This window comes from Cricetulus griseus, chromosome 3 (assembly GCF_003668045.3).
Source record: "Cricetulus griseus strain 17A/GY chromosome 3, alternate assembly CriGri-PICRH-1.0, whole genome shotgun sequence".
NCBI classification, from domain to species: domain Eukaryota; kingdom Metazoa; phylum Chordata; class Mammalia; order Rodentia; family Cricetidae; genus Cricetulus; species Cricetulus griseus.
The window spans coordinates 148,993,281-149,021,123 of record NC_048596.1 but is presented as its reverse complement, the minus strand read 5'-3'; the positions used below and the strand labels follow the sequence as shown (position 1 = coordinate 149,021,123).

At 39.6% G+C, this 27,843-nt stretch overlaps 1 protein-coding gene across 16 annotated transcripts in view; it reads left to right on the top strand.

Annotated features, from left to right (window-relative positions):
* Positions 1 to 27,843, top strand: part of Large1 (LARGE xylosyl- and glucuronyltransferase 1) — a 520,809-nt gene that overhangs the window by 415,702 nt on the left and 77,264 nt on the right. For all 16 annotated transcript variants that reach the window (XM_035442501.1, XM_027410534.2, XM_027410533.2 and 13 more), the window contains 2 exons: positions 19,007 to 19,119; positions 21,308 to 21,433. In XM_035442501.1, the coding sequence (XP_035298392.1) occupies positions 19,007 to 19,119; positions 21,308 to 21,433 (239 nt within the window). The remainder of the gene's footprint in view (positions 1 to 19,006; positions 19,120 to 21,307; positions 21,434 to 27,843) is intronic.

Sequence of the window (27,843 nt, the reverse complement as noted above, 5' to 3'; positions counted from 1 at the left end):
CAAACTAAGCACAATCATTCTTCTCTGTCTGTTTCCTAAATATAAATATATTGTGACCAACCACTTCACACTCCCCTGCCATGATACACCATACCCTCTTAAACCATAAATCAAAATAACCCTTCTTCCCATAAGCTTCTTTTGTAAGGAACATAAGAAAATACCTAACACAACAAGGAAATGAATGTACATGCTCATGTGTCAAAAACCTGTATTGAATATTCTTACCAGCATCCCCCATGCATGTTAAATAACTCTGTGCCATAGCCTATGCTAGTATTTTTTAAGGTTTTTTCTCCTTAATCCCCACTGTGAGGAGTATTACGGAGTTTATTCAAAATTCCTACTGCTTTGCCCATTGGTAGTAGAGCCACAACTGGGCCATAGAGCTTTAGTGGATCATAACTGGTGCTGTTGTAAGACATCTATTGAGGTTTTCATTTTTCACTTGTGAGAGAGCCAAGGTAGGAAGAGAAAGGAATAACATATTAGGATTACTATCTAAAGCAATTAACCAGAATCTATCATAGATGACGATAGGGATAGAACTTTATGTGAAAGTGACATTTCAGCCAAGATCTAATAAACAACCTGGAACCAGCCATGTGTAGAACCTGGAGACAAGATCAAAGTGACTTAATGCCAGTATTACGTTGGCCTAGAGTGGAACCTGCAACCAGAGAAGTCAACTGAGATAAAACAGAGGAGGTTCACAGGGCTTCTTAGACTGTGATAGAATGGTTACAGTCCATTGCATTTTATTCTACAACAGTGGTGAGTACCACACCTGGCTGAGAATCTCAGTCATCTTTGTTACTTTACAACTTAGTAAGAACATTGAGCAATTACTTCCTATTTATTAGACTTACTCCGCGGCAACTTTGCAGGACCCTTCTCTTGCATTTCAATAAGGTTGTTTGTTAACATTCATCTCTGTGCTTGGCTTGCTGTGCATTCTGAGAAAAAATTCCTCAGTGCACACATTTCTTCTCTCTCCAAATGTTCCTGTCATTGTAGGACTTTGAGACACACATCTGTAATGCTATGCCCTAATTAATTAATCAGTGTATCTTAGAGAAATAATTTGCTTTGTTCTGATCGCCCTACCCCAGCCTCTAGTGGCTCCTTCTGACACAGAACAGTGCTCCTGATGACCCTCATGTCCAGACAGAGAGCAGAGGAGTCAGTTTATATGAGACATAGCTGCTCTGGTTGCTCCTAGCTTGGAAATTATCAGCAAGAGATGGACTCAGATTCTTTGTTTAATTAAAGATGTTTTTTGGTTAGTGGTCAGTATACGCAGAAGTAGACTATCCCCAGGGACAAGTTTGTCTTCACAGATTGTAGCTATATTGCCCCACATTGCACAGATGAGAACAAAGATAAAGAGAGTAAGTTACTGCCACAAAGCCCCCCCCCCCCCAGCCAGGTGGTTGCAAAGGTCTGATTCTCTCCATGCCCTTGTTTTTATCCAGAACCCTCTGCTTGGAACCAAGTTCTTAAAAAACTTCCTAATAGCAAAGTTTGTGAGACTTCATCCTGTGAAAGACAGGCAGTCATTGAATAGAAGGTTTGATTTTTACATGTGGCTTCTTTTGTCATGGCTGAAGCAGGGACCAGATCGACAGCTGCCCAGCTTCTTTCATCCAAGTCCTGCTTCATCAAAAGGATTTTGATGTGTATCACAGAACATTTAACAGTTTGGGTACAAATGAAATGCTCTTTGAGCCTTTATTGAGTCACACAAGGCAAGGTCCTGGCTTATTTTGGAACTCATTCCTCTAGTTAACTCATTCAGAAGCATCCTCTGAGTTTGCCTGCTGTGCCTGGGATAGACATTTGTGTGTGGAAATGACCTCATCTGTGCCATGGTGAATTGGGCATCTCAGTGTGGGAACACTTGTGAAGGAATGACAACTGAATGCAACAGAGATGAATCTTGCTGCTGATTAGCATCTAGTGGAGATGAAGTGCACAGATGAGTTGGGGAATTTGCTTGGAAGTCTCAAAGATAAAACTGCAGGAGTAGGGAGAACAGAGGACATGCACAGGAAACAGCCAGGCAAATGCTGGGGGAGTGTAAAAATGGACTAGACCTCAGGGTTCTGTAGTTTTTAAAAAGATACATAAGTAGTTTTGAAGTGGTCCATTTTTAAGAAGGGAAAGTGTAAAACTAAGTAGAATTTAGGGTGACCACATGCACTTGACAGCCATCATTAGGATAGATGACTCCTTTGTTCTCTCTTCCCTACTCACAAAGCATGAAGCCCATGTTACTGGGCATCTCTGTAATGGCCAAAGAGTAATGTACTTCTCTTCCTTCTGTACAACAGAAGCAGAAATCTTTTTCTTGGGAATATGTCTGTCCTTTACTTGCTAGATCCTTAGGTGATAATGAAGCCTGCTTCCACCATTCTGGGTCCTGACTAGTAGAAACATAAAGAAGGGTATTTGTCACTCTAGCTGAAAGCTGGAACGAGGTAATCATGCACATTCTTTTCAAAAGGTTCCCACCCCAACAAACCTAGTTGGTGTCCTCCCTACTCTGTCCCCAACAATAAGTGCATGCCATGCTTGATCAAATTTCTAGAATCATTTTTCCCATGAGCAGAGTAGTGTAGGATGTGCTTGAGTCAGGCTGTCTTACTCATTCGTTAGTGTAGGTTCAGACTCTAAAGGATTGCAGCAGCCTTATAGCCACCATTGTGTGGCTATAAGGGCATGTGTATGTTCAGGGGAGCATGGGTAGTCCTAGCTAACATATATGAGAGGCTTGTTAGGGATTTGCAGTTTCAAATGGATTACAGTTGTGTTTAATCTTCACTACACCTAGCTGGCAGGTACCTCTTGCAGTTCTTCCAATATATCCATCTAGTTCAGATGAACTTTGGAGCAGCCCTGACACCCTGTTCCTAAAACAAAAATACACAACAGAAGACATACTCCAGAATGTTCATAAGCACTTTCAAATGTGGAAACAACCTACCTGTCCATCAGCAATATAAAGGATAAACAAAATAACACTCCATCATGTTGTAGGTTGTTATGTAGGTTGTTAAGATGAAAAAACCATAATTGTTTACAGTAGTGTGGTTAGATTTCACAAACATGTTGAGACAAAGAGTAGTTATTAAAGGTTACTTACTGTATGGTTCAATTTATATGAAGTTCAGCAGTCACTAAAATAAACATGATATGAATAGTTGACTCAAATGCTAGGACATTGAGTGTGGTGTGTGACAGTGAGGGGGTTTCTGGCCTAGTACCAAGGTTTTGTTTTTTGATCTAGATTTTAATTATAATGATGCATCAACTACAAAAAGCCTTAAAGCTATTCTTTGTAATCTCTATTTGTGTTTTCTTCTTTCATAAAATGTTAGTTAGCCAAATTAAAAACAACAAAAGTATCATACAAGATCTGGATGCCAGTTCTTTGCCAGCCTCCAAGTTCTTCATATTTGTAGCCCTGTCATAATCTCCTTTTTTAGATTTTATTTATGTGTATGAGTGTTTTGACATGTATGCATGTACAGCACATGTGTTCTTGGTGCCCGCAGAGGTTAGAAGATGGAATTGGTTCCCTTAGAACTGGGATTGCAGATGGTTGTGAGCTACCATATAAGTGTCGGGAACTGAACACCTTTCCTTTCAGGGAAAAAAAAAACTTACAGAGGCAAAAAAGTAGACCATGGAACTCTTTAGGATTTATAATCAAAAGTGTTTCCCAGATAAAAATCAGCAGAGATCTTAGATTAAGTAATATTTAATGAACTCCCTTTCATTTTGGGGACAGGCTTGCAATGAAAACCCACAGCAATTCAAAGCAGAGTGAAGGAGAGCCATGATTGTGAGGGTCACCTTCATGAACATTTCAAGTAAGAGAGCCCATTTGCCCATTGAACTTCCCATGCAGCAGCTGCTTGGTGTTCCTGGGCACTTTCTTTTTTTTCTTTTTTCTTTTCTTTTTTTTTTTTCTTTTTTTGGTTTTTTGAGACAGGGTTTCTCTGTGACTTTGGAGGCTGTCCTGGAACTCGCTCTTATAGACCAGGCTGGTCTCGAACTCACAGAGATCCGCCTGCCTCTGCCTTCCGAGTGCTGGGATTAAAGGTGTGCACCACCACCACCTGGCTCCTGGGCACTTTTATTGGTCTGAACAGCAAAGCTACAAGAACCACCATAGGACTAAGGTTCAAGTCATCTTCAGGTGGTGTAAGGGGGAGCCGAGGAAGTGCTGACAGCAGCCAGGGAGGAAATAAGCAAAGGGGAGCACAATAGCATCCAATTCCTGGTAAATAAACACCTTTTGCGACTCACTGTGCATATGTTGTGTATGATACTTTGTTTATCCCACCATCCTCTCAACTTGCTTAACTATTTCCTGCACTAACATCCTACACTGAATTAAGTAATAGGATTTATCCAAAGGCTGCTGTGAACTGGTCTTATCCACTGGAATTATGTAGCCACTTAGGAACTTCTGTTTCTCCCCTTGAATCAAGTAAGCCTGTGTTCTGAATTAACCAGTCCTAGGCTGAGTATTTCATTTAGCTCATTCACGAAAGCGGGCACAAAGAAAGAAACTGGGAAGAGAAGGGAGGGAGGGAAGGAGGGAGGAAGAGGGAGAAAGAGGGAGGGAGGGGAAGCTTCCTCTTAAGAAATGTATTGGTCATATGAATCTCAGATATTTGCCAGGTTTGATGGTTAGTTTTATGATTGAATTAAGAAATACTTAGGCATTAGTTGGGCATGCCTTTGGATGTGCCTATAAGGGCATTTCCAGGGAAGATTAGCTGAGAAGGGAACTGGAATTAGGGCAGCAGCATCCTATCAGCTGGGATTCTATTCTGGGTTAAAAAAAAAAAAAAAAAAAAAAAAGCAGGGAGGTGAAAGCCAACTGAACACCAGGCTTCTCATTTTTCTGCTTTCTGATCATCTGAGGTGTGAGCAGGCAACCTCACATCCCTATTGCTGTAGAGCCACAAGGGCCACACATTCCCCACCATTAGGAACCAACCAAACCACCTCAAACTGTGAGCTGAAATACTCAAGTTGCTTTTAGCATGTATTTGATCATAGCAAAAAGGAAATAACTGTTGTACTGTTTAAGTAGTTCCCATGCTGGCAAGAGCTAGGTCCATACTTACTAAGAGGTCTGTTGGATATACTCACATGAGAAAGAAGACAGTTGCTCTGACATTCAGCGAGTCATCGCCGAAACACTGTCCTGATTTCAGTCTTTCTGGTCTCCAGCCAGTAACCACCATCACTTATGCAGGATCGTCTGCCATCAACATCACACAGGGCAGTCTTAAGTAAGCTCTGCCATCTCTGACTATGCATGCCTGGTTTCCTGACAGATCTGTAGAGGGACCACCTGCAAATGATCTGTGGTTTCCTTCAGTCCTTCCAACACTGAAGTACTCTTCTTCCAGGAGGAACTACTTTGTATTGGATTGAGAACACTGGTAGAGCTGGGCCTCCCTTGTTTACTTATGAGCATGTTTGTACACAAACACACAGAGAGAAACATGCCATTGTTTGAAAGATCAGTAATCATACAATATGATTACTTTTGCAACTAAGTAGCCACATATTAGCCTAATCTTCATCTCTAAATTGGGGAACATTTCATTGCCCTTGTTGTTTTGTCCCAAAAATCAGAAGTCACTTAAGTAAAGCCTCTCATGGACAGCAGTTTCCAAGTAGATGCTAATTAGGCATCACTGTCTTTAGCTTCAGCTCCTTTTTATAGTGCAACAAGAAACAATATTTAGCCCATATCAAGGCAATCTTTTAAACAGTTCTCTTTCTCCTTTCTCAGATAATAGCACCTTGTTCTCCTTGTCATTTCAGATGTGAGCGTCACTACATATTTAGTTGGTACAGAAGGGAACAGCCTTCCTTCTAATCCATAGATAATATACACTACCCCTATACCAGATGTTCACAGGAGAAACCTTTGATTTTTAATTTACTTATTCATTTATTTATCTCATGTTGGTCTCTTATGCTCCTAGCATGACAGCCCACCTGGCCCCACACATCCCAGCCTACTGTACTGGAAGGTCCTGTGAAATGTAAGGCTACAAAAATCTGTACAGAACACCCTAGGCAGGCTCCACATTCCTTGACCCCAACAGCAAACCTAGATATTAGCAAGTAGAACAGCAATGCAATCTCTCACACATTTGACTGTGGTCTGTTTTTGTCTCCCCAGCCTTATATCATTGTATTTTCCTGTTGCATATCTCACAAAAAATTACTTTATTCTCTTCCAAAAATAAATAAAACTATTTTTTACTAAATAGTTTTATTATGAAAGTAAGGGGTTTTATTATGGCATTTTCATACATTCTCTCCAATGTTTCTCCTTTCTCTTATCCTTATTCTGTATAAAGTATTTCTCTGCTCTGCCAGCTCCCAAATAGTGACAAAGAGACTTATTATTGATTATGAAAGCTTGGCCTATAGTTTAGGCTTGTTCCTAGCTAGCACTTACAACTTAAATTAACCCATTTGGGTCTCTCTGTGCCTGCACCTGCATAGAGTGGACCTGCTCAGACAGGGAGACCTCCATGAGTATGGAAATACCTCATTCTTCCTTCCCCCTCCCACCAGCCTGACCTCTCCTGAGGTGAGTGTACCCTCTGCTCCTGCCCTACTCCTGCCCAAGGCCCCCATAACCCCAGGATCTCTCTGGGCCTGGGCCTGCATAGAGTGGATCTGCCCAGACAGGGAGGACCTCCCTGAGTCTGGAGATACCTCAATCTTCCTTCCCCTTCCACCAACCCAACCTCTCCTGAGTAAGGAGACTACCAGGAGAGGAAAGACCATCCAGAGCTGCAGACATTGAAGTCTTGGCCCACACACACCACCGGGTGACAAGAAGAGATAGAGAGACCCCATATGCACCCACTGGAAGAAGAGATGGGAAGAAGGCAGAATAAGAACACACTCAACAGAAAGACCAATATGACACCACCAGAATCCAGGGACTCCACACCAGCAAGATCTGAAAAGCACAACACAGAGGAAGAAGAAGAGACAGACTTAAAAGTCTACTTTATGAAGTTATCCAAGACCCTTAAAGAGGAAACAAGAAAATCACATAAAGAAATAGAAGAAAACAACAAAAAATAAAAAAAATAAGTAATTCTCTTAAAGAATCTAAAGAAACAAAACTAGCAAACAAGTGAAGGAAGCACTCAAAACAGTTCAAGGCATGAAAGCTGAAATAGAAACAATAAAGAAAACAGAATAAGGGGATGCTGGAAATACAAAGGCTGGATAAATGATCAGGATCTAAGGATGTGAGTATAACTAATAGAATACAAGAGATTGGAAGAGAGAATCTCAGTTATTGAAGCCTCACTAGAGGATATACAGTCATCGACCAAAGAAAATCTCAAATCCAACAAATCCCTAACACAGAATATCCAGCAAATATGGGACACTGTGAAAAGGCTGAACCTAAGAATAATAAATATAGAAGAAGGTGAAGAAATACAACTCAAAGGTACAGAAAACATATTCAACAAAATCATAGAAGAAAACTTCCCCAACCTAGAGAAGGATATGCCTATGAAAGTACAAGAAGCTTACAGAACACAAATAGACTGGACCACAAAAAGAACTCCCCTAGCACAAAAAGACAAACATGATATGTACTCACTCATATATGGATTTCAGACATAGAGTAAAGGATTACCAGCCTACAAACACACTGCCAGAGAAGCTAGTAAACAAGGAGACCCCTTAGAGAGACATACTTGGTCCTCTAGAGAAGGGGAAAGGGTCAAGATCTCCTCAGCAAATTGAGAGCATGGGAATGGGGGGCACTAGGAGAATGAGAAGGGAAGAAGAGGAAGGATGCAGAGGTCATGAGGGAGCAGAAAGGTTGTGTCAGGGGAAGAATAGAAGAAAGCATATGTGATAGGTAGGGTTTTATTGGGGGGGCTGGTAGAGGACAGGATGGAGAAGGGAACTGGATTGTCATGTAAAACAATCTTGTTTCTAATTCAAATAAAAAATCTGAAAAAAAAGACAAAAAAGAACTCCCCTCACCACATAATGAACAAACCACCAAAATTACAGAATAAACAGAAAATATTAAGACCAGCAAAGGAAAAAGGTCAAGTACCATATAAAGGCAGACCTATCAGAATTGCACCCAACCTCTCAATGGAAACTTTAAAAGCCAGAAGGTCCTGGATAGATGTCCTACAAATACTAAGGGGAATATGGATGCCAACCCAGACTACTGTACCCATCTATAGTTTTCAATCACTATAGATGGAAAAAACAAGATATTCCATGACAAAACCAGATTGAAACAATACATATCCACAAATCCAGCACTACAGAAAGTTCTGGAGAGAAAACTCCAACCCAACAAAGATAACTACACTCACAAAAACATAGGCAATAGATAATCCAACTTTACCAAACAGGAAAAGAAACAGGAGGGCAAAATCCACACACATTGACACCACCAAGAATAAATCCAAAACAAACAAGAACCAAAAATCAATGGACATTAATATTCCTCAATGTCAATGGTTTTAACCTATCCAAAAAAAGATACAGGCTAACAGAATGGATATGAAGACAGAATCCATCCTTCTGCTTTATGCAAGAAACACACCTCAACTTCAAAGACAGGCATTACCTCCGAGTAAAGGACTGGGAAAAGATTTTCCAATCAATTGGACTCAAGAAACAAACTGGTGTAGCAATCCTAATATCTAACAAATTAGACTTCAAACTCAAATCAATCATAAGAGATGAAGAAGGGCATTTCATACTCATCACAGGAAAAGTCCATCAAGATGAAGTCTCAATCCTGAACATCTATGCCCCAAATACGAAGGAACCCACATTTGTAAAAGAAACATTACTGAAGCCCAAACCACACAAAAAACCACACACATTTACAGTAGGAGACTTCAACACCCCGCTTTCACCACTAGACAGAACCACCAGTCAGAAACTTAAAAAAGAAACAAAGGATGTAACAAAAGTTATAACCCAATTGGGATTAACAGAAATCTATAGACCATTCCATCCAAACACAAAAGAATATACCTTCTTCTCAGTGCCACAGGGAACCTTATCTAAAATTGACCACATACTTGGCAACATAGCACACCTCCACACACAAAAAAAATTGAAATAACCCCCTGTATCGTATCTTAACCACGCTTTAAGATTAGAATTCAACAGCAATACAAATTGCAGAAAACCTACAAACTCATGGAAATTGAAAAACACCCAATTGCACCATTCCTGGGTCGAGGAAGGAATAAAAAAAAAAAGAAATTAAAGACTTCCTAAAATTTAGTGAGAATGTAAAACACAACATACCCAAACTTATGGGACATTCTGAAAGCAGTGCTAAGAGGAAAGTCCATAGCACTAGGTGCCCACATGAAGAACCTGGAAAATAGTCACACTAGAGAATTGACAGAACAACTGAAAACTTTGGAACAAAAGGAAGCAAACTCACCACGGAGGGGTAGACACCAGGAAATAATCATATTGAGGGCTGAAATTAATAAAGCAGAAACTAGGAAAACATTACAAAGAAACAATGGAAAAAAGAGTTGATTCTTTGAGAAGATCAACAAGATAGACAAACCTCTATCCAAACTAACAAAAAGGCAGAGAGAGAACATGCTAATTAACAAAATCAGAAATGAAAGGAGGGATATAACAACAGACACTGAGTAAATCCAGAGAATCATCAGGTCATACTTTGAAAACCTATACTCCACAAAATTTGAAAATCTAAAGGAAATGGACAGTTTTCTGGATAGATATCACTTACCAAATTAAACCAAGATCAGATAAGCAGTTTAAATCAACCTACAACCCATAGTGAAATAGAAGCAGTCATCAAAAGCCTCCCAACCAAAAAAAAAAAAAAAAAATCCCAGGGCCAGATGACTTCGCTGCAGAATTCTACCAGAAATTCAAACAAGAGCTAATACTAGTACTCCTCAAATAGTTCCACACAGTAGAAGGAAGAGGGACATTGCCAAATTCTTTTTACCAGGCTACAATCACTTTGATACACAAGCCACACAACGATAACAACTGAAAAGTGAACTACAAACCAATATCCCTTGTAAACATGGATGCAAAAATATTCAACAAAATATTGGTGAATGGAATCCAAGAACACATCAGAAAAATCAACTACCATGATCAAGTAGGCTTCATCCCAGGGATACAAGGATGGTTCAACATACGAAAATCCATCAATGTGATCCACCATATAAACAAACTGAAAAAGAAAAATTTCATGATCATCTCACTAGATGCTGAAAAAGCCTTTGACAAAATCCAGCATTCCTTCATGATAAAGATCTTGAAGAGAACAGGAATAACAGAAACATATCTAAATATGATAAAACAATATATACCAAACCAACAGCCAACATCAAACTAAATGGAGAGAAACTCAAAGTGATTCCTCTAAAATCAGGAACAAGACAAGGCTGTCCATTCTCTCTGTATCTCTTCAATGATGTACTTGAAAGTCTAGCTACAGCAGTTAGACAAGAAAATGAGATAAGTGGATACAAATTGGAAAGGATAAAGTGAAACTTTCACTATTTGCAGATGTTATGATAGTCTACATAAGTGACCCGAAAAACTCAACCAGGGAACTTCTACACCTTAAACCACCTTCAGCAAAGTAGCAGGATACAAAATTAACTCAAAAAAAAAGTAGCCCTACTATACACAGATGATAAGCGCAATGAGAAAAAAATCAGAGAAACATCACCCTTCACAATATCCACAAACAACATAAAATATCTTGGGGTAATGCTAACAAAAAAAGTGAAAGAAATTTACAGTAAGAACTTTGAGATTTTAAAGAAAGAAAATAAGGAAGATACCAGAAAATGGAAGGATCTCCCATGCTCTTGGATAGGTAGGATCAATACAGTAAAAATTGCCAAAAGCAAGCTATAGATTCAATGCAATCCCCATCAAAATACCAACACAGTTCTTCACAGACCTTGAAAGAACCATACTCAACTTTATATGGAAAAACAAATAACCCATGATAGCCAAAACCACCCTGTACAATAAAGGAACCTCTGAGGCATCACCATCCCTGATTTCAAGCTCTATTATAGAGCCATAGTCCTGAAAACAGCTTGGTATTAGCACAAAAATAGACAAATAGACCGATGGAATAAAATTGAAAACCCTGATATTAACCCATACACCTATGAACACCTGATTTTTGAATACAATGGGAAAAAAGATAGCATCTTCAACAAATGGTCCTGGCACAGCTGGATTCAGACATGCAGAAGATTGCAGATAGATCCATATCAGTCACTATGCACAAAACTTAAGTCCAAATGGATCAAAGATCTCAACATAAATCTAGCCACAGTGAATCTTCTAGAAGAGAAAGTGGGAGACCGTCCTGAGTAACGTAACCCAGTCACAAAATGATAAACATGGTTTGTACTCAGTTATATATGAATTTTAGACATAGAGCAAAGGATTACCAGCCTAGAATCCTCTTTACCAAAGGAACTAGGAAACAAGAAGTACTCTAAGAGAAAAATTCATGGACCCCAGAGAATGGGAATGGGCAGGATCTTCTGAGCTAATTGGAAGCATAAGAGTAGGGGAGAGGGAGCTGGCAGAATGATAGGAGGAGAAGAGGAAGGTAAAGGAGGAAATGGAGGAGCAGAAAGTTTGAGTTAGGGGAAGAATAGAGGAGAGAGGATAAGAGATAGCATAACAGAGGGAGCCATTATAGGTTTTAGCAGATGTCTTGCTCTAGGGACATTTCCAAAGATCTACAAGGATGACACCAACTGACAATCTAGGCAATGGTGGAGAAGCTACCCTCAATGCCCTTCCCCTATAATGAGACTGATGACTACTTTATATGCCATCCTAGAGCCCTCATCCAGGGGCTGATTGAAGCAAAGGCAGACACCCACAGCTATACACTGAACTGAACTCTGGAAGCCAGTTACAGAGAGTGAGTAAAGATCAAAGAGGTGAGGACCAGACTGGTGAATCCCACAGAAACAGCTCACCTGAGTAAGAGGGAGCACATGGACCCCAGACTTTTGTCTGGGAGGCCATCATGGGACAGATCCACACCCCTGAATGTAGATGTCAGCAAGGAGGCCTTGGCCCTCTATGGGGCCCCTGGTATTGGATCAGTATTTTTATCTGTTGTAAGAGGGTACCTGAGAGCCCATCCCTCGTGAAGGGGTGCTCTCTTTGCCTGGACACGTGGGGGACATCTGAGGCCTGGTCCAGGATGATGTTGTGGATTTTTTGATGCCCCCATGTAGGGCCCTAATCTCCATGGATAGCAGAGGGAGGAGGCAGTTGGGGGGGGTAGTGGGGGTTGGGGGAGCGAGGGAGAAGTGATTGACATGTGAAGCAAGCTTGTTCCTAATTTTAACTAACAAAAAAGAATGAGAAGATGTTAGGGTTTGGTGGGAGTGGAGGGAGAGGAAGATGGGATTGACATGTGAAGCAAGTTTGTTTCTAATTTGAACTAATAAAAAAATAAAAATAAATAAAAAATTTCTATTAATGTATGTTCTACCATGTAGCTTTTTACCTTTCATTCTGTATGTCCAAATCCCTCCATGTCTCCCCTTATATCTCTATTATCTCCTCCTACTTCCTGTCTCTTCACAGAAGACCTGCTTATACCTCCTGCCTAGCTATTGGCCATTCAGGTCTTTATTAAACCAGGCACAGCAATATATGCCTATTCAGTGTAAAAATATGCTACTTTTTTGTATGTGTATTGTGGGAATTACCAATATGGAGCCAGGTAAAAATACAGGGAATTTATTAGGGAAAAGCCTTACATACAGAGTGACCTAGCCAGCCGGTGGGACAGCAGTAAGTACAGCAAGCTGAAGATGAAAACGAAAGAAGGGAAGCCCACATACACACCCCTCACTCTTAAATTATGTCACCCTGACCATGCCCTCACAGGAGTGTTCAGGCACACCTGTAGCCAGCCCCTAGCAGGCATGGCTTCAGTGTCCCCTACAATTCCCCCTTTAGTCTAAAAGAGGATTAAAACTTAACAGTGTATAGTATCCAAAATTAACAATCATAAAGGTGAAATATAAGAAGATACAACAATCTGCTTATGCTAACTATGTCTATTTTAACTAATCCCAAAGTCATCTGAAAGATGTGTCCAAGACTGAACACCTCCTTCCAATCCCAACCATAAACAATAGGAAGCTATCCCTAACTAGGTATACACTATCCTTAGTGACAACAATAGGGGAAAGAGGGTGTAGCATCCTCCAAGTTACTTCCTGCTGAAATGGGACAGTGATAGCCTCATGGGGTCCTTCCTATAGGAAGAAAATGTTAGTATAGTGAAAGTCCTGAATGGATTGTATTCAGTCCATGTTAGATGGGATTTGATTTATTGAAGATCTTGCTTGAAATCTTAACTTGATTGAAGTCAGTACCCGAAGCTCTGGCTGGAGGGTCAGTTGAAATGGAGCAAGTAGTAGTTCCGGGGCATCCAGGGATTGCTGTCAGACAGGTCTTCATTGGCTGTGTGGGATTCAAACATAAATGTTAGCAGAGAAATGTTTGCTTGTGTAAGTATGTATATTGGGAAAGGCAACCATGGGAGAATAACAATTATGACACGATGTACACCTTGAAAGAAAGAACCAAGAAAAGACAAAGAAAGTCCCCAAATTCTTCTCTTATTCTGTATTACACCAATTGGCTTCTTGATACAATACAGAAATGCTAAAGTTTAGTTAAACAATGTGCTTGAATTTTAGAGGAGAAAATCCAAGTCCACCTCTAAATCCAGCATTGGTTTAATTCAATAGAGACTAGGAAATAAATAGAAATAGAGTTCTCTGAGAGACAGCTGTAAAGTTAACCATATGGCAAGTTCCTTTTGTTTGATGGTTATAGCTATCTTCTCTTCTTAAGTATCTACCCATGCAGTGTGCTTTGCCTTCTGGAGATGAGTTTTCCTGTGAAGATAAAAACAAAACACTCCCCTTTTCTTTGGGAGTTTTCTATTTAGTTTATGAGATATACCTTAGTAGAATACTTGTCATTTGTCCTCGTCAAGAGGTTTTTCTTTTTCAACTCGAATATTGATCAACTTTGATGGTATCCAAAGTTTTTCTTTGCCAGTGGAAACCAATGCAAAATACCTACCCCATCATAACACATGTCCTGGTTTCCATACAGAGGTTAGTACATCTTTGAAGTATACCGGCTGATTCAGTTTAGCAGTTTTTTCCATAATCCAGTGTCTTTCTGCACCTCTTTGTCCTTTCTCACCGGCATTAAGAAACTTCAGTGTTAATAAAGCATTATAAAACATATGTTTGGGTGGTTTAGTTTTCCCAGCCTATATATGTAGCAACTCCTTTAGTGTCCTTTTAGATCTCTCAACCACTGCTTGTCCTGTAGGATTGTGTGGTATACTGGTGACATGCTTTATGTTATAATATTTGAAAAACTGTTCCAATTTTGTGGAGACATATGCTGGAGCATTGTCAGTTTTTATTTGTGCAAGTATACCCATTACTGCCATCACCTGTAGCAGGTGTGTAATAACAGAATCAGCTTTTTCAGAGTTAAGGGCAGTAGCCCATTGTAACACTGAGAATGTGTCTATAGTATGATACACATATTTCAGATTTCCAAATTCTGCAAAGTGAAGGACATCCATCTGCCAAACCTCATTTCTCCGAGTGCCCTTAGGATTACAGCCTACTTGCAATAGAGTTTGGTTATAAAAGGAACAAGTAGGACAGTTTCTCACTATCTCCTTGACTTGTTGCCAAGTGATGGAGAAGTCCTTTTTTAAACCTTTGCTATTTACATGTTTCTTATGAAATTCTGAGGCTTCTAGCACACTTCCAATTAATAAGCGATCAATTTCATCATTGCCTTGTGCTAGTGGACCTGGCAGACCCGTATGGGATCTGACATGTGTAATGTATAGAGGAATACTTCTGTTTCTGATTGTTTCCTATAATTGTGTAAACAGGGAAGTTAATTCTGTATTATCAGTAGCGAATACTGTAATCTCAATGTGTAAAACAACTCTCTCTGCATATTGAGAATCAGTAACTATATCAAGAGGTTCTGTAAAATCCATAAGTACTATGAGAATTGCATGTAATTCTGCCTTCTGTACAGATGGATACAGACTTTGAACTACTTTAGTTACCTTACCTGCTTTATAACCTGCCTTGCCTGATTTGATCAGTGTAGAAGGCAAGAACTTCAGAAATGGGAGTTTGTCTTACAATACGTTGAAGAATCCAGACTGTCTTTTTTATGAATTTAATTCTGTAAGTTTTGGGATAATTGTTGCTAATCATTCCCAAAAAGTCAGTAAGAGCTAGTTGCCAATATTCATTATCCTTCCACAAGGAGGAAATTTCATCATTAGTTAAAGGTACTATAATTTCTGCTGGATCTTTTCCAGTCAGTTGACAGAGTCAACTTTAAGATCAAATCAGAAATCTTCCTATATATGTCTTTAACTTTTTATTCTGTTTATATGGCAGAAATATTCTTTCCAATATGGTGTCTTCCCTCTGCATCAGAATCCCAGAATGGTATTCTCTGGCTGGCAAGATATCCAGAATACAGTCTAAATCAAGGTTTATCTGATCTACTTTCAAATCCAATATTCTGTTTTCTACCCATTGTAATTCTTTTTCTGCCTCAGCGGATAATAGTCACAGACTGTTTAGGTTCTTATCACCTTTAAGGGCCATTTTTAAATTATTTAAGTCATGTCCTTCCATACCAATAATCGTCTGTAATTGAGAAATTTCCCCTAATAATTTCTGAAGAGAATTAAGAGTTTGATAATGATCTCTCCTAATTTGTACCTTCTGTGCCCTGATTCATTGTAAGCCTATCTTGTAACCTAAATGGTTAATAGAATCTCCTCTTTGTTTCTTTTCTGGGGCAATCTGTAAGTCCCAACAATGTAGAACTTCCTTAACCATTTCAAACATACATTGCAAAGTCTCCTTATTAGAATCTGATAAAAGAATATCATCCTTTGTAATGATAAACAAGAGATTGTGAAAATTTCTTACAAATTATATCCAAAGGTTGCTGTACAAAGTGCTGACACAATATAGGACTATTTAGCATTCCTATGGCAAAACCCTCCACTGATATCTCCTAACTGGCTGTGAGTTATTAAGAGTTGGCATGGTAAATGCAAATTTTTCTCTATCATTTTCCTGTAATTGTATTGTGAAAAAACACTCTTTCAGATAGATGACTATGATCGGCCATCCTTTAGGTATCAAAGAAGGCAATGGCATTCCATGCTGCAGAGAGCCCGTTGGTTGAATTACCTTATTTATGGTTCTCAGCTCTGTCAGCATTCACCACTTACCTGACTTCTTTTTGATAACAAGTACAGGATAATTCCAAGGTCTGGTAGATTCCTCTATATGTCTAGCATCTAGCTATTCCTGAACTAGTCTTTCTAAAGCCTCTAGCTTCTCAGAGGACATAGGCCATTGTCCTACCCAAACAGGTTCATCTGTAAGCCACTTCAATGGCAGGGCAGGGCCTTTGGCTCCTCTGAAGGTCTACCATTTGTACCTAGTTTCTGTACAGCCTGGATGGTTGGCAACCATTTTCCATAGTGTCTTGCCAGATCTTTTCTACTATCTAAATATCGTGCATAATTTGTATCTGAGGCACAGAGACCTCCGCCCAAAATAGTCTCATTTCCAGCGGAAGGTCTATCAAAGGAAAATGAAAAAAGAATAGAGAATAAAAGAAAATAGAAATGGGAGCAAAGGAGGACATAACTGATCTGCATAACTGGCACTGGATATTTAATAAAAAGGGATAAAAATTAGTCAGAAAGAGCTGGACAGTAGTTCAGGTTCTGGATATATCATTTTCAAACCAGCAGAGGAGAAAAGGGGGCACTGGACAAAACTGAACACAATGAAAGGCAGTGAAAGGAGTGGGGTGGGGCAGAAAGATGGCTCAGCTGGTTAAGGGAACCAAGGCCACCAAGTTATCCTCTGACATCCACATGTTCACTGTGTGCCCCCAACACATTTATAATTTTTTAAAAAGATAGTGAAATGGAAAAAGTTTATAAATGTAAGTAAGTAATAAAACATCAAAAATGCATATTAGAAATAATTTCGACATGTCAGCAACAACAGAAAATTAACCAAAACCTCTACTTAAGAAAGATTATCTGGAGCTAGGATGTAGCTCAGTCAGTGGTAGAGTGTTTACCAAGCATGCACCAGGTTCTGGATTCAATCTTAAGCATATAACAAATAAAAATAAAATTATTCCTTTCTCAATTCCCTCATCAAAAGAAGTGGCACATCTAGAATAACAAAGCAAAACAAACTTTAAGGGAAAAGTCAGTTTATAATGGATTTCTATAAAAATATAAATTATCAAAAACAGACTCAAAATTATAGAAAATCTGAGACCTAGAGAAATAAAGAAATTGACTCAAATCTCTATTTGCCATTAAAAAAACTACTATGTTAGAGTCAATATGTATGTCTGACCTCGAGGAAGAAAACAGTTTCCTTCTGGGAATCTTAGACATATGTATCTAGGTATCAACTAATACTTTTTGCTGCCTGGACAGTGGCCCTCCTGCTAAGTTAATCATCATGAGTGGGATTCCTTTGGGGAACCAAATGTGTATAAATTCACTTCACCACTTAGGCCATGTGGTCTCTTGTTCTGAATTTGGCTGTTTCTGCCCACCTGGACTGAGTCATTGGAAGATAGCTGCTTACAATTCACTCAGCTAAGCAAAACTACATGATCCTTGTTAGATTTTCTTTTGAGTTGTCTGGCCTTTATGCTACATTCAGTTGTTTCCTACTTTTCCAAATCAAGAGCATATTCAATAGAAAACTGCTCTACACCCTGCCCCATTTGCTTAAGTCCAACCCTATAAAAATTCACCAGGAAAAGGTGATAAGAAGGAAGCAATAGGCTCTTGTTAATAGTTTCTTATAAACACAAAGGACCACTAAGGGAAGGCAGTGTGGCTGGTCAGTAATGTCAGATACCAGATAAGGATACTCAGAAGGGGTTGGAATGATAGCTCAGAGGTTAAGAGCATTTGCTCTTAAACAGGATTTGCATTCCATTTCTAGCACACGCACACAGGAACGCGAGTGCACGCGCGCGCGCGCACATACACACACACACACACACACACACAGAGAGAGAGAGAGAGAGAGAGAGAGAGAGAGAGAGAGAGAGAGAGAGAGAGAGAGAGCACAGATGACAACCTTCTGTAACTCAAATTTCAGAGAATCAGGTCCCCTCTTCTGGTCTATGTGCCTACCAAATGTCCCTGCACATACATGCAGGCAAACACTCAAACAAAAGATATTTTAAATAACTCAAAGTAAAGTTGTAGAAAAGCTGTTGTATTTTTCTTGAAAATAAGCAAACCGTGTGTATTGTGCAAGTGCCACATATCAGCCATACTAAGGGTATCATGTCTCCAGAGAAAATACACAAGACAAACTAGTATTTGTGAGAAATATACCACACATCAAGTTCACAGAAGGATCGCTTGTTGTTATTACTGTGATAATAGTCTGTAAATAGTGTATAAATAATAGAAATTTATTATTTTAACCCAATAATGTAACTATCACCACCAAATATCTCCAGAAAGTACTGGGCATTAAGGTAGGTGCCTACCTACCTTAATACTCTTTCTTATGTAATAGGAATGTTTTAGTGATGTGATTTAGTTTTACACTTGATCAGTCTCTGGCAGAGCCTGATGCTGAGGCCAAGACTCTTCATCTCCAAACCATGCACCCTGTACAGTGAATGCTCGCTGACTGAGATTTGTGAGGGAAAGCTCATCTTTGCAGATGAATAGGCTGTCCCAAAGTGGCTAGTGCGTCTCGCTCATCTCACTGCTGCTCTTGTTTTATCCTATACTGTTGCCCAGGAGTCATACTACTGCTTCTGGATAAGCTACGAAAGATGAAATGGGAACAGATGTGGAGGCTGACAGCAGAGAGGGAACTCATGGGCATGCTATCTACCTCCTTGGCTGACCAGGTGAGTGTCCAGTGGCAGGGATCTTTACACCTGAGTACCTTCCTGTTAGTGCATATTTTGTTGTTACTGCAGCAAACACTGAAAAGGGGGTTTTGTTACAGTTTGGTTATTTCATGGTTTTTTTTCCTCAAATAAATTCTCAGTATATAAACCCAGGCTGCCTTGAACTAGCAATTCTTTGTTCTCCAAGTTCTGGGATTTACCTGAATGGGCCACCATGTATGGATTATGTGGTTCATTTTGGATCACAGTGCAGTAGGCTTTAACCCATAGTTGAACATATAGCTCTTGGTCCAAAACCATAGCACTATGGAGGACATGGAGGTTCATATCCTTTCACCTCACAATAAGGATATCAAAGAAGATCCTAGGATCCCACAATCCCCCCTCACATGTGTTCTCCCAATAACCTTAAAACTTTCCACTAAATCTTACCTATCAAAGGTTTAAATACCTCCTGTGGGAATCCAGCACCCATAGTTTAGCACATGGACCTTTGGAAGAATATTCCAGACCTGGTCTGTTTCTTAAAGATTCATGTTAATAATTGGATGTGTCTCAATTTATTAGTTTGTTCAGACATTCAGTCAAAAGACAGTCACGAACATTGTATACTAAGACATGTAGGAAGGTGACAGGTAAGTAAAGGGCCTGATTATTTTCTTTATATACTTTATGTGTAATGATATTTCACCTGCATACATGTCTCCGGACTTCATGTGTGCCTGTTGTCCATGGAAGTCAAAAGAGAGACTGTCAGATCCTTTAGAACTGAAGTTTACATAAATGTGTTGGGAGCTTGTAAACCCCCATATGGTTGTTGGGATTCAAACTTGGCTCCTGTGGGAGAACAGCTAGTGATATTAACTACTGAGCCATGTCTCCAGTGGTATATGTAATGTGTAAGCTAAAACCATTACCATGATCCTAATCCTGGTAGCCATGTGCTAAAGGGAATTGCATTTAAGCAGGAAAAACAAACGTTGAGCAGTCTAGAAAGCCCTCCAACTCCAACAAACTATTACATAATATTAATTAAAACTCATGTCTGATTTTGTCTAGAAAAGTCATGAACCTGTTTGCCCTCAGAACTAGTCACGTAGATTTCACTTTCTTGTGATGTTGTTGACAATATTGAGGTGTGAAGATACTCTCTCTGGGTTTTCTTCATTTCGCCCTTCCCTTTCCATCCTGAGTTCATGCCTCACGATTCCTTTGCCAAATTGCCCATGAAGTGTTCAAATACAGGAAACAAGGAAGTCTGCAAGGTTATATAATTGTTTTTATGTCTTTTTTTAAGCATTATTATCCAGTATTTCCCAAGGAGCCACAAACTGATCTCCCTTCCTAAGCAATGAGACACAGTATAATGAGTGAGTGAAAAATAAAGTAAAATGACTCAGGTGCTGTCTAAGACCTGAGAGGTAGTTGTCTACTGTCCTCATATTTCAAGTCAGGTAACAGTGACCTGAGTGTATCCCCCCAAAGCTAGCAATTGTGTATCTATGTTGAGTGAGGATGGTTTGTTCAGACATCTTGTGCCATGAAAACCCATAATTCACCTCCTAGCAACACCTGTCAAGTGGGGCCACATATTAGGTTTGGAGGGAGCACAAACAAGGTTAAAAATCCTTCCTAGACAAGTTGGAAGAGGGATTTGAAATAGGGAGTTGCTCTCTGGATGCTATGGCCTGCAAAAATCCAAGGAGCATCCATCACCAGGCCAAACAAAAGCCCCCCAAAAAAGCTATTGGAAATGAGGATGTGTAATTTGTCTAACCCCTCTGGATGAGTTGAGCCACTTTTCATCACACTGCTTTGAGAGGAAGGCTCAGAATAGCACAGGGCTCCAACCTAGGGTGGGGCAAGTTGAGGAAAGGATGATTGATTTATTTTATGATAACCAGCAGGAGAAATACATTCCCTATCTGTCCTGTGTGACCTTGCTGTATGATGATCAGCTAGACTCATAAGCATAAAGTCAGTCAGGTTGTCCTATGACATTCCCCTGTGCCTGCACAGACATTTACTCCTTGGTTTCTGTATAAAGCACTCAGGAAAACTGTCCACAATGGGGGCAATTGTATGTTGGAGCAATCCTATGCCCAGAGCATGATGTTTGAGAGATGTCCTTCTGTGAGCTGAACCTACCCACTTGCATGACCGTACCCTTGGTTTTCATCCGCAGGATATTTTCAATGCCGTCATCAAACAAAACCCCTTCCTGGTGTATCAGCTCCCCTGCTTCTGGAACGTGCAGCTGTCAGACCACACTCGCTCTGAGCAGTGCTACAGAGATGTGTCTGATTTAAAGGTGGGTCAAGAGGTGCCATGGTGGGGTGTGGTTCATACCTTATGGTCCTCCTGTGCTAAGCATAGGGATGCTGGGAGCAGGGATTGGCAGGGAACAGATTTTTTGTGAGCCTATGGGCATGCGATGGAAGATGTAAAAGGTCCCGAGCAGAAAGATCTTCCTCTGTTGGCTCTTTTCTTGCACACTCATATTTGGCATTCCCAGAAAACATAAAGCTCCCTGAGTAAAGAACCAGTTTGTGTAGTTTTTCTTCTTTTCATCAGCTGCCAGGTCTTTTAGTTCATTCCAGATCCCCCAAATCCAATGATTTACCTTGAGCAAAGACCCACTGTGTGCCAGATGCTACAGATGGGCTGTGAATCACTTCATACTTCCAGGTCACATTTGTAGAAATGCAGAGAAATGTGGAAGGAAACTGGTATAAATAAATACTGCAGGAGCCATGGCAGCTGTAGAAGGGTCAGAGTGAAGAAAGCAAATGCAATTGTCTCATTATCTCCTGGTAGATAGGACAAGGACAGAAAAAGCTTTCATTGTGACTTTCTCAGTACCAACTACTAAAGAAGTCCTGGCTTTAAGAAGACAACAGGGTAGGATATATTATCTAGTGCTGTTCATAATATCACAAAACAAAATACTCCAATTATGGCTGTACCTAGCAGCTATATGTTTAGTCTATGAGTCTATACATTGGATGGGGTTTCACTCATTTCCCCTGACTTAACCAAGTACTGTGATTGGCTTTGGTTCAGAAGGATGATTCCTAGATGTCCTCCAGGGTCCCTTGTATGTTGCCATGAAGTCAAGCTGATATGTTCTCAGAGCAAGGCAGAGGTGGAAGGGGAAGTCCTAGTGTACAAAGGAAAACACTGACTTGCTGTTGCTAATGGCTCACTGCCCAACATAGCCAAAAGAACCAGTATCTAAAATCTTGCTCTCCTCCATCATTTTCTACCTTATTTGTTGTAGGGCACACACTGAACCTGTAACTCACTAATTGGCCAAATTCCCAGGAACTTTCCTGTCTCTATCTCCCAGTATTGGTAATACAGGCACATATCACCATGCCTGTGTTTTTCTCTTCTCATTCATACATGAACACACACACACACAAGCACACAAACACACACACACACACACACACACACACACACACACACAAGTGATTTGAATTCATTAATGATAGGAGAGACTCAATATTTACCTATAATGTTAAATCTCAATGAAGAAAGAGAAAACTGTATACAGCATCTGCTTTTTAAAAGAGATAGACCTAACTAATCAAACCTAAAAGGCTGACAATAATATTAACAAAAAATATTATCAAAAATTACCCCAAGGAAGCTGTAATAACTGTACTGACATCAGATCAAACATTAGAGGAAGAGAGGCCCAACTAAAAATAAAACTTACCAGGAAGGTAGAAGCATATATCTTGTGCAGTGACATATATGTATCTAAATGTATGAGTGTGAAGAGTCTAAGTATATTTACAATTGTATATATACTTTAATTTTTTATTTATAACTGTGCATACCACCAAACTCATTAGAACTATAGAGAAATAAAAGGACAAGCCTACTATCACAGTGGAATATTTTAATGTCTCATTTTCAAGCATGAAAGGATGAGTCAAAAAATAATAAAAATATGGGAGACTCGGGTGACATTTAATGCACTTGATTTATTGGATAAAGAGGCTTGTGTGGACAGTTAGAATATACATCCTTATCAACTTTACACTTAGCACTTACCATACCATAACCATGTACTAGACATAAAACAATCCTCAGTACATTTTAAGAAAATGATATTTTACCATAATGCAACAAAGTAACTTCAATTAGAAGCCTTTAAAAATAAGATGAAAGGTGTCTAATTGATTAAAATTGAGAACTCTCTCTTTCATTCCTCATGGTTCTAAATGGTAATTATAATTGAAACTGAGAACTACTTAGGGACTAAATAAAATTGAAAACAATCCATGTTCAAAACCATATGGGAGGACCAAGAAATCCTACAAATTAGTATACCAAGTTTACACCTGGGGATGATAAACAGTGATTTACAAGGAAATAAAAAATTACAAGGAAATAAAAAGCAAAACATAAAGAAGATAAGATCAGAAATTGATTAGCAAATTGTTTGATAAAGTCAGAAAGTCCTTGCTTAGAAAGGAACAATAAAGTCAACAATGGTCTGAAAGTGCTTGTCAAAGAGAAGAGAACTCACCAGGCAGTGGATAGCCAGCATATATTCAGATTCATCACTTCATTCTCCAAAAGTTTTTGAACCAATGATTTTTCTGAGTTCTACGTAAACAACAAAGATTAAAGTTACCAATCTCTCTCTCATGGAACTTTTAATTTATTAAATTGTAGAAGATATCCAAATGTGATCAACATTATTTTAATAAATTTGAAAGCTTATGTGAAAAGAAAAATCTCATTGAATCTGTAATTTACCAAAACTGATTTCAGAAGTAATATATCTGCATTATCTTCTATCCATTAAATGGTCATATTTGAGTTGGTAGATGTGGTGTGTTTGGTATGTGGATACATGTATGTGTATGTATACTTTTGTTCTCATATATATTTGGACACGTGTATGCAGGTGAATGTAGAGGCCAGAGGTTACCATTTAGAATCTTTCCTGATTGTTTTTCATCTCATTTTTATGACTGTGTCTCTAACTTGAACCTAGAGCTTACCATTGTGTATAGTTTAGATATCCAGCTTGCTTTGAGGACCCATGTCTCTATCTCGTAAACTCTAGGACTATAAACCCATCTGACATTTATGTGAATTCTGAGAACCCAATTGTAGGTCCCACATTTACATAACAAGTGCTTGCCCACTAAGATCTCTTCCACTCCCTACCATAAACCTTCCTAAAAGGACACAGCACCCCAGTTGGCAAGTTAGAAATAAACTCTTGCAATTTCATTTTTTATCAGAAACATAACTTTCAATGAGGAAAAGAAGATCACTTTTTATTTCAATCTGTGAGTTCAGGTTATCCTTAAATCCCAAAATAGAGTCCTATGACATGAAAATTGCAAGCCATTTTCATTTGTGAACATAGATGTAAAAAATCTTAAGTGAATTATTGGCAAACCAAATCCAGTCATGTAAAAAATAAATAATACATCATGGCCAAGTTGGGGTTATTACAGCAAGAAAAAGGTGATTTAACACCAGAAACTCATAACTGTCATCAGCTTATTAATGAAGTCAACGAGAAACATTGTGTACTCCAGATGTATATGGAAAAGTTATTTAATGAAATCTAAATACTCATTCATGTTACAAACTCTCACAAAGTTGGTAACTAGTAAAAACCTTGTACAAGAGCATATGGAGGCTAGAAGACAAGTTGATATTCACCTTGTTTTTTTTTTTAATTTATTTATTTTACATACCAACCACAGTTTCCCCTCACTCCTCTCCTCCCATTCCCTCCCCTACTCCTTTCTACCCACCTCCTACAGCCTCCCATGGAAGTCAACAAAGCATGGCATATCAAGGTGAGGCAGCACCAAACTCATCCCCCTTGCATCAACACTGGGCTAGGCATCCAACCACAGGGAATAGGTTCCAGAGATACATTTCATGTGTCAGGAACCCATCCTTGTCCCACTGCTAGGGGCCTCACAAAAGACCAAGCTACACAACTATCACACAGATGCAGAGGGTCTAGGTCAGTCCCATGCCAGAGGTTCTTAGAGGGACCTGAGGCTTATCAGTTAGGCTATGCTAACTGCACAGCAAACTCTAGGAAACCAGCTGTCTCCACATCCCTAAGGCTGTGATTGTGTGTACTATTTTGTTTTTACAAAGGTGCTGGTGATTGAATTCAGGTCCTCATGCTTGTTACCAGCCGAGCCATCACTCCCACCCCTGTAGTACACTTGTACCAGCAGTGCGTGTGTGTGTGGGGGGGGTTAACAAAATAGAGTAGATAACTCAGGAATGCCCACACACCTACAGGCATATAATAAGTGAAAAGGTGCCATTCCTGATTATTTCAAAAAGGATTCAGTATCCCACAAGTGAGATACCAGGTTCTCCATATGGAAGAAAAAATTAGCACAGACCTTGACTCACACAGAGATTCATCTGGGGGTAGGTGAAAGGCTTAAAAGCAAGAGACAAAAACAAAACAAAGAAATGAAATACCTTTTATTTTAAAACTTGAAAGATCATTATTCCTAAGACCTCAGAATAAAAAGGAACTTATTCAAGAAGACATAGGGGTGTCCATGCTAGGTCAGCTGACTGTCAGTTTTAGCCTCAGTTTACTTTCTTTCTCTCTGTTGACCAGGTGCTTTGATCTGCTGATGGAGTGCTAGATTATCTCCCATGTGAACTACCCTCACAATGCATCTTCTAGGACCATCAGAGCTCTTCTCTTTATAGTGCAGGGGGAATGTGAGGAGACTCTTTATAGTGCAGGGGGAATGTGAGGAGAAAGCAAAGGGGACTCCCTGGATCTTTCCCCCTATTCTTTGCCTTATCCATACCTAACAGAAAACAGTTATTTTAGTGACTTCTTATCAACAAGTTGTGGCCAAGTATTTATTCTATTTGCCTATCATGGACTAAGCAGCTCTCCTTCTATAGTGACATGGCATTCATTCAAAGAATGTTCAGTTAGATTTCAGTTACATAAAATAAGAAACACAAATGCTCTCCATAGCCAGCACAACACCCCTGTCAAAGTCAGTGTTTGCTGTTGTTAACTGAGCTTTTAGTGTCAGAGCCTGGGACCTGGCAGCCCAAAGTGCAGCCACCCACCATTAATAGGCCACTGAAAGAAAAAGGAGATTATTCAATGTGGCCATATTGGGGAGAGGATCAAAGAGGCCCAGTGACATTCTTGAATTCTATCTTGGAAGTCCTGAAATGACGTTTAGAGATTATGCATAGTTTAATATTCACACTCAAGGTGTGGCCTTTCCTATCATCATGTGTTGGGCTTCCAGCTTCTCAGTAGTATTACAGGTTATTGGAACTAAATGAAGCTCTGTCTAAGAGAACATGTCCCCTCTGGCTGGCACTAGGCTCCCAGCCTTTTTTGTCCCCAGCATGGAATTTCTCAGGAAATTAAAATTTATTGGGATCTGCTCTTTGAATAGTCCTATAGCCAAAGGGAAGGGTACAGGGTCTCTTTGGAATTCTTGGTTTCTACCAGCATAATTGTTGTATGTTGGAGCAAACATCTTCTCACATCCTTCTGGAATAAACTTCTTGGTCTTGGGCATTTTGTCCACCCTGGATGATATCACATAATGCTGACACCTTCCTTCAGAAAACTTCAAATAGGAAAAATGTTTTCATGGCAGAAACAAAAGTGCCCAAGAGTTTGGGGCCAAGTAGTTCTATAGATTTTGATGACAGTTTTAGTTCTTACCAGCTCACTGACTTGAATAAATCACTTGCCATTCCCCAGGTTCAATTACATTCTCTGTAAAATAGAAGCCATTATTTTTTTGTCCATTCTCAGCCACCCCCAAGTGTTCAGAGAAGTACGTTTGACTTTACCTTCTCCATCTTCTTTGTTTCATAGCCTTCATTTTTATCTCTGAAGCTTGACTCAGCCTTCCCTGACTTAACTTAAAAAAAAAAAAAAAAGGTGAGCCTAAAAGAGCACCTTCTCCACTTCCCCATGTTTCTTTACCAGGAACACAAACTCAGGAGACCAGTAAAGGAGGTGTAGAGAGTTTGCCTCAGTCCTCAGGTCATCTGGGACAATTACAGAGTAAGGTGCTGGCCAGAGATGGCCCAGTAGGTAGAAGCATTTACTGTGTAAGCTCAAAGGCCTGAATTCCATCCACAAAACCCACCTGGTGGAAAGAGAGAACAGACTCCACCTGGTTATCCTCTGACATCGTCATGCTGTGGGATGAGCATCTTTACATGTCACAAATATTATTCACACATTATATCACACATATTATCATATGTCACACATATTATCACACATCCACATAAGGGTAATGATAAATAATAGTTTTTAAAAAGAATAGAAGGGACTTGTCCAGTCATAAATGTGATCCTCAACTCTGTTCTTTCTTCAGCCTCTGTTATCCCCTAGTTAGCCCCAAACCATCCTTTCTCTCTTTCTTTCATGTCTTATATAAACCACTGTCCCAGCCCTATTTATGCCCTTAAATCCCCCATGAGAAAGAATGGAAATCCAAACATGAATATGGATTAGTGCAGTTGATACTGGGTATACAAGATACCACAGCACATGCAATAGCAGTGGGGCCCCCCTGTGCAGCATGTGCTGATGTTTTCAAAGCAAGCCAGCCAACAATGTTTCTTCTTCAAAGGATGAACAGAGATTTCCAGTTAGATTAGATAGGAATTGTATTCTAAGAATGACCTCACTTATAGCCAGTG